At 52.9% G+C, this 7,955-nt stretch overlaps 1 protein-coding gene across 1 annotated transcript in view; it reads left to right on the plus strand.

Moving 5' to 3' along the window:
* Positions 1-7,699, plus strand: part of YARS1 (tyrosyl-tRNA synthetase 1) — a 28,487-nt gene extending 20,788 nt beyond the window's left edge. Inside the window, exons 9-13 of the mRNA XM_037061535.1 lie at positions 2,120-2,255; positions 3,199-3,296; positions 4,425-4,618; positions 5,135-5,276; positions 6,821-7,699. Coding sequence (XP_036917430.1) covers positions 2,120-2,255; positions 3,199-3,296; positions 4,425-4,618; positions 5,135-5,276; positions 6,821-6,931 — 681 coding nt within the window. The 3' untranslated portion in view covers positions 6,932-7,699. The remainder of the gene's footprint in view (positions 1-2,119; positions 2,256-3,198; positions 3,297-4,424; positions 4,619-5,134; positions 5,277-6,820) is intronic.
* Positions 7,700-7,955: the final 256 nt, after the last annotated feature.

The raw sequence follows: 7,955 nt of genomic DNA on the forward strand, positions 1-7,955 counted from the left end.
GGTACCATTCATTTCAGCACTCAGTCTAACAGGACTTACCGGTGCCCATGCGTTAGGCACCGTGTTGGGGGCTGGCAGCACCTCACACGTATCCACATGAGGCTCATAATGCACTAGGAGAAGCCAACATACAAACAAGTACTTCCTGTCTTACCGCACAATGAAGACACATAACGTGGTCCAGACATCAAATGGGAGGAAGTGATTAACCTGCTGTCTGGGGAGCCTTGCACAGGGGATGGCATCCAGTGTTTCACCTGAGTAGGAGTCCGTGAGGCAATCGGTGAAGGGGTAAACCGCGCCGCAGGTTGGTAAGGTGAAACAGCGTGGTGTACAAGCGACCCTAAGTGGCTTGGTCTGAGTCTGAAAGGTGAGGTGGGGCGTTGTGGGATGTGCAAGCAGGGCCAGATCGTACAGGGACGACTTACAGTGTGTCTGGGGAATGAAATGGGGAGTTGGGACCGACTGTGAATTGCAGTTGAGTCAGCAGTGTGACAGGGCTGTCAGAGCTGCTAATGAAGTCTTGGCCCAAGTCACCGGGTCCTAGAACCAGGGAGTTTGTGGTTCATTCAGTTCTCCATTGTGCTGCGTCCTTTTGGGGTCGTACGTGGTGCCCCGGACTTTGAGTGTGTGAGAGTTGTTTAGCAGTCTGGGAGTGTAGGCGATGCCACTACAGGCCACAGGCTCAGCACCACGTCACAGAAGCACAGGTGAAAGAACTGGGCGTGGTGGGCTGAGGAGCAAGCGTGGGCTCAGTCGCCCCCGAGTGCACGAAGGACCCTCACAGGAGCAGGGTTAGGTTTCTTCTTGGGGCACCAGAGGGCCAAACCCAGACCGAGGTTCAGGGCCACAGGGAGTCCTGCTTAGGTTCAGCCTCAGGAAGAACTTTCTAATGGCCACAGGTACGTGGGCATAGACAGGGCTGCACCACTTGACCCTGCGTTCCCCCCACCACTGAAGTGTCAGGCCAGAGGACCACAGGAGACAGTGTCGTATAAGGTTTGGGGCACCAAATGGAGGAAAAAACGCAGTGACCTCTGGGGGCTCTGGGCCCTCAGGGCCCACTTTTGGGGTATTTGAAAGTCGTTGCTCTGAAACCTCCTCGCTGCAGCTGCAGCCCAAGGCAGACCACCCTCTGCGCCCCAGCCCTGTGAACAGTCCTCTGAGGGAGAGATGGGATGAAAGAAGAAATGCGTTTGAATGAAGGGCCTGGCGCAGCAATAACCCAGAGCACTGTCCGTGCCGGTGCACTGCTCTGCCCGCACTGTCTCACCGCCGCCACTGGTCACCTTTGCCTATAGATCCTTTCCTGTGGCCAGTCAACTGAAGACCTGAAGCTTAATTTACATTTAAATGTCCCCATGAAGCTAGTGGCTGCCATGTCGGACAATGCAGGCCTAAAGCTTCCGTGTCGTTAAAAATTCAGCGTTTGCGAGGAAATGTGGGAACAGCATCAGAAACCACAAGTGTGGGTGTTGTGTCACAGGCATTCACAACTAAGAGATCGCCCCTCAGAGCATCTGGAAGATCACTGCGGCCAGATCCAGGGTGTAAAAGCAAATTACATCCCAGTTCCTTGAAATTGAGTTAGGAGCTCCCCCCAACCCCTTCACGGTGATCCGAGCCTCACTTTGACTCTGTAAGATGAAGGTATTATCTTCATTTTTCAAGCAAAGAATGTAATGCTTAGAGGGTGCCTGGTTCGGGGTCATACAGCTACCTGGAACTTGAACCCCACGGCCCTTGTTCTTTCTTCTCACTCAGCTCCTCTCTGGGCATTTAGTCCTGCCGTTGCCTGTACCGGTGTTTCTCTGCTTGTGAGTGACACCTGGTTAATGCCAGCACCTTAGGTGTAAATGGGGGGACCAGAAGATTTTGGCTAATAAAAGCATGTAGCCTCTAAAAACCTTCAAATTGGTATCAAATTCAGAGTCAAAAGACCTGGATCCTGAACAAGTCAGGTGGCCTTTCTGAACCGGTGACCCCTCTCTGTCAGCTCACAGGGTGGTCCTGACCGGGCTGGGGAAACCCTGCAGCTGTGCACCTGTGGTTCATAGGTTCAGGTGTCCTTTGTCCTATTCTGGTGCCTTATCTCACCAGGCCTCGTACACTTTTTCAGGTTGTGCACCCCGGAGACCTAAAGAATTCTGTTGAAGTCGCCCTGAACAAGTTGCTGGATCCCATCCGGGAAAAGTTTAATACCCCGGCCCTGAAGAAACTGTCCAGTGCTGCCTACCCAGATCCTTTGAAGCAGAGTAAGGCCAGGGGGAAGGAGCAGGGCCAGGGAGGGGGGGTGACATCACCGGAACAGCTCCCCTGTTCGTGGGCCTCTGAAAAAAGTCTGTCCTGTCCGGAGGGCTGAAGAAGCCAGGGGGTCGAGAGTGCCAGGATGTTGACTCCTGGACGGAACTTGCGCCGTCTCCATTCTGGTTTGGCGGGTGCTGTGCGGTGATCGTGTCCTGTTGCACCAGCACTGCCGGGAAGTGGAAGGCGTGCGCATGGTTCCTTCCACGAAATCCTCTTCAGTCACAGAGACCAGCTGGGTCAGCCCGTGAGAGCGACATGGCCACTCAGGCAGAGCCCGCACAGCTTCTCAGGGGCTCATCTTTAGATTCGCGCAGACCCCTCCACGTGTCTCTGACTGGCCCTTACTGGCCGTCCACCCCACCCAGAAAAGACTCAGCAAATATGTATGGAACGCAGGAATGGAAACACAGGCGGCAGAGCTGCTACTGTCCCCTCCCCTCCAGCCTAGTAACTGAGGGAAAGAGTAGACGGAAATCTAGTCCGTCCCTTCTCAAGGTTGCCAGCCCTGTTTTAAAGAGGGTGTAACTCAGAAGTAGCATTCACGGTAAGGTAAACTTTAATTGATCCATAAAAGTCCGAACCTCTAAAAGAGAGGCCAGGATTCCCACGGTCCCTAAAATTTAGTAATATTAGTGGTGTTTCCTATTCAGGTCCTCAGCTACTTGGTGCGATTCTACATGACTAATATAAAATTCTGTAAATCTTTTCAGTGAAGTTAAATGAGGAGGAAGGATTAGGTGGTAGGTAAGTAGGTGGAGGAAGGTGTAGCCAGTGGGTGGAGTCGGGATTCTGCATGAAACCTGCTGGTGTCCTCGTGTGATGGCATCAGCAGTTGATCTCTCATGGGGCAGGAGGACCCTTCTGACCCCTTGGGGTTATTCTCATTCCCAGAGCCAGTTGCCAGAGGCCCTGCCAAGAACTCAGAACCAGAGGAGGTCATCCCATCCCGACTGGATATCCGTGTGGGAAGAGTCATTAGTGTGGACAAGGTACTTGTTGTCACCACATCCCAGAGAGGGAGGTAGGGGTCAAGTTTGTCTGTTTCCATGTGGACGAAACCTGGCCTGGGCTGGGAAGTAACATCCCTGAGGTCATATTGCAAGTCAGAACCCAGGCGTCTAATTCCAGGCCTCAGGCTTTTCCCTTTGCTGTCTCGGCCTTATGCAACCCAACACAGCCAGGAACTCAGAGTGGGGGCGGGTGTCAGTTGGAGAGAACTTGTTTGTTTGTTAAAGCCGGTCTGGTGGTCTCCACCAGCTTGCCTGGACTAGCTGTAGACCTTATCTTGGTTCTGCTGCCTTGTCTTGCAGACCCCCCACCCCAGTACGTACACACGGAGAAAATGGTGGGGCAGGGGGCACTCTTCCACAGAGACAGAAGGGTATGCACCCAGTGGCCGGGACCACTGTTGTGGGCTTTCTCTCTCTTGCTCACTCTTGGTTTTTTTTGTTTTTTTTTTTTTTGGAGATCATATTTATTTTTAGAGAGAGCTGAAGTTGGGAGAAAGAGGGAGAGAAACATCAATGTCTGGTTGCCTCTTTCATGCCCCCAGCTGGAGACCTGTCTCACATCCCAGGCACACATCCTGACCCGGAATCAAACCTGTAACCCCGTCCATCTGCAGGACAGTGTCTGACCCACAGAGCCACACCCGTCAGGGCGCTGTGGGCTTTTTCTGCTCCCAGCTTTGATTGGCCTGTCACTGTATAAACCCAGCCGCCACGACAACTTTGAGAGCTGCTGGTGCTCTCAGGTGGTGACACCAGCCATCGTCCGTTTTCATCTGACTTGCATCCAGGACTGATCTGGTGTGGCTGTGGTCGTCATGGTAACCCCCAGATAGTCCGGGCCGTTACCTCTCTCTTATTAGAGCTTACCTCCACTTCTTACACAAGTAATTAGGCTGGTTTTACTTAAACCCCACCTCTTGGTTGAGACTAGAATGTACCTTCAAAGCCCAGTCTCCTGTGCACTGAGGCATGGAAAGTAAGTTCTAGAGGGTCCCTCAGGGGCTTCTCTAGGGAGATGTGCCTCCCTTTCCGGAGTCAGAGGGTTCTCCAGGTGCCGTGATTTCTTCCATTATGACACTCTCTGGGTCTGACGTCTCTTGCTGGCAGCACCCAGATGCGGACAGCCTGTACGTGGAGAAGATTGATGTTGGGGAAGCTGAGCCACGGACCGTGGTGAGCGGCCTGGTGCAGTTTGTGCCCAAGGAGGAACTGCAGGATAGGCTGGTGGTGGTGCTGTGCAACCTGAAGCCGCAGAAGATGAGAGGGGTCGAGTCCCAAGGCATGCTCCTGTGTGCTTCTACGTGAGTGAGGACTTGGGGCAGGGCATAGGACCAGGAAGGCCAAGAGTAGGGAACTGGCCCAAGCAAGCGATGGCCCTCCCCAGGCCAGGTGGAAGCCCTGAGAACACTGGCCAAAAATAGTGCATGCAGGAATTATTTATCGTACAAGTACTCGGAATGGAGCGCTTCGCCCACAGTTATAACAGAAAGGGAAGGTTCAAAGCAGTGCATGTGCGCCCATCTCTCACCGCTAACAAGAGGCGGAGCCAGGATTCAAACCCACTTCTCATGGGCTGTTAAGGCCTTGCTCTCGCTGTTGTCATATTCCCTCCCTTGAGGGCCCAGAATGTGGTTTTTCCTGACACGGGATTTCAGTTTAGCCCTGGTTAACCCCACACTGATGAAGAGCAGGCATGTAGTACAGCAGGGGTGGCCTCCATCCCAGCGGGGCCTCCGTGTGGGGACTCCGATGCCTTGGCCTCCTCGGCAGCTGGAAGCCATCCGGAGCCTCACTCCTTGTCCTGTGTGTCCTCCCAGAGAAGGGGTCAGCCGCAAAGTCGAGCCTTTGGACCCTCCGGCAGACTCTGCCCCTGGCGAGCGCGTGTTTGTGAAGGGCTATGAGAAGGGCCAACCAGATGAGGAGCTCAAGCCCAAGAAGAAAATCTTTGAGAAGCTGCAGGTAAAAAGCTATGGCAGTTCTCCTCTTACCTGGGCTGCCTGGGCTATGTCTGGTACTTGAATCCAGACCTGCCTTTTTCCCAGCTGGGCCTTTGTGCATCTAAGCCTCTCTTCCTTCTTCATCTTGGACCTTGCTGAAGGAGGCACCCGAGGAGCAGGGGGCCCTCATCCATACTGAGGGCTGACAGGCTACTTGAGGGACTTCAGACAGTTCCTCATTTGATCTAAAGTCTGTGATAGGTGATCCCCATTTTACCTGGCAGGATACCTGCCAGGGTCACCAGAGGTGGGGGAGCAAGATCAGAGCCCTGCCAGGGTCCCTGTCACCCACCTTGATCTTGGAGCACTCGTTCTCTTCTGTCCCTCTGGGTCACTGAGTCACATATGGCCTGCCCCTGCGACCCCTGAACCCATTCACTCAACAAATACCCGGTCCCTCCTGTACCCGAGACGTGGTTCTGTGTGTTCGGGCTACATCCATGACTGAAGCAGCAAAAATTCACTCCCCTCGTGGAACTAACATGACTTGTGTGACTTTTTCTAGATAGTAACTCGTTCCGCCATTAGAGGTTTTCTGGAGGGTGTCTGGAGTGAGTCCCACCGCTCCATGCCCCTGTGGGTACCAAATGGCTTGTCCCCTGCCTCCCTGGTTTTCCAGGATGGTTTTATGAGTCATTTTTTTCTGGCTGTATAAAATAAATTTCCATTGTAGACATGTGTAAGACATAGGAGAAATTGAAAAAATAAAATATCCATAGTCCCACCACTTAGAGAGACTAAAAAATGTCAGTATTTTCTTCTGGACTTTATACATAGAAATATTTATAGTTTGAATCATACCATATTATTTTTAAACTTTATGCCTGAAAAACTTTCCTGTCTTCTTAAATATTGAGGGGCGAATCTTAATACGTAGTATTGTATCACCATTATTTCACGTATGCAAATTGTTTACCCTGAGTGGGCACTGAGGCCGTTCTGTTTTTCACCATGAGAAGGCCATGATGGATGCCCTGGTACTTAGTTCTTTGCACAGGTTCGTGATTATTTTCTTAAATTAGGCCCCTAAGATGAATTTCGTGCTATTGGTTTGGCTTCGACTCCTGGTGACGCTGTGAACAAGTGACGTCTACAGCGTCCTGTCCTCAACAGCCTGCTCAGCTCCTGCAGACTCGGGCCCTCAGCTTCCTTTACGGAGTCAGCCCAGCTCGTATTTGGGCTTCCTCTTGTCCCGCTGCCTTCGCTTTCCCTAACACGACTGTCTTTTCCAAGGAACCCTGCCTCTCAGGATGTGCCTGAAGCAGGACAGCTTTAGTTTTGTCATTTTGCCTCCAGCAATGTTTTGGGTTTACCGGAGTCAGAAGATGCAAAACTTTTTTTAAAAAAATGGACTGAAAAAAAAGATATGAAGGAGGAAGCCTTTGGCAAACTGCCCTCGGAGGAGTGGGGCGTGTCCGTCGCTGTGCACACTGGTGGTGTAGACAGTCTGTTTTCTTGCAGGCCCAGCACCATCACTGTAATCACTTTTTTTCGTTTCTCGCCCAGGCTGACTTTAAAGTCTCTGAGGAGTGCATTGCGCAGTGGAAGCAGACCAACTTCATGACCAAGCTGGGTTACGTCTCCTGTAAATCGCTGAAAGGGGGGAACATCAGCTAGCTACCCCAGCACCCTCTACCCTTCTCCCATCATCCTGAGTCATCTGCTGTCTCCTTGGTTTGCTCTGTCGTCTGTCTACCCATCTCCCAGGACACTGAAGCAGGAAGTTTGGGGCTTTATTAGGTACCGAACTTGGTAAGAGGCAGCGCAGTCTGCCCAGAGTCCGGGACCATCCCAGGCTGGCTGCCGTGGGAGGCCGACCTCCCAGGCGGTGAGGAGGGCTGGGCGGCAGCGGCGGCAGCAGTGGGGAGTCCAGCGCTGCTGCTTCCCTTGGCAGCTGACTTCGGAAACCTGGTTTTAATACAACGCACAGAAAAAAAGTTTATGCCACAGTTCTTCTAATTGGAAAAATGCTGGTTTTCTGGTTTTCCTGGTTATCCTGGCAGCTGCGCCTCTGCCTGGGACCCAGTGCCTGAATTGGGTTAATTACAGCTTCTCCCCGACAGGAAATTGTGGGATTTGAAAAGGGAAGGGAAGGGAAAACAAGAGAACCTAGTGGTCTGCCACGCGGGTGGCAGCATTCGCCACGCCTGCCAGCCTTGAGGCTTGGCTTTGGAGGCAGGGTCTGCCCCGGGGCTCCCGGAATTTCCCGTGACTCTGCCAGGTTGGGGCAGTCCCTCCACCAGCTGTGTGGTTCACATCAGGAGTAGGTGGATCGTAGGGCCTGGTTTGGTCTTCGTTAGAGGCTGGGTACTTCTCCGTAAGGCATCTTAGTCAGGATCATTAACCATCGGTGTCATGAACTCAAATAAAATGTCTGAGAAGGTGTGTCTGGATGAGGCTTGTCTGTGAACTGGACCATCTCAGGAGAGAGAAACCCGAGTGTTACAGCAGCTGCAGAGCCCCTCCCCCCGCCCTGGACTGCTTGTACCTTGTCCTCTTCACCCTGGCGTTCGATGCGGTGAGGGTCCATGGACACCTGACTTTCCCTCTGGCGGTGCTAAGCGGCAGAGGCCCCTTCTGGGGGCCCGGTGCTTGCCACGAGACCATCTTCCCTTCTAAATCTGGGCCCCACCCCCCACTC

Source organism: Sturnira hondurensis, unplaced genomic scaffold (assembly GCF_014824575.4).
Source record: "Sturnira hondurensis isolate 20B ecotype Veracruz unplaced genomic scaffold, ASM1482457v3 Scaffold0013381, whole genome shotgun sequence".
In the NCBI taxonomy this organism is placed as follows: Eukaryota; Metazoa; Chordata; class Mammalia; order Chiroptera; family Phyllostomidae; genus Sturnira; species Sturnira hondurensis.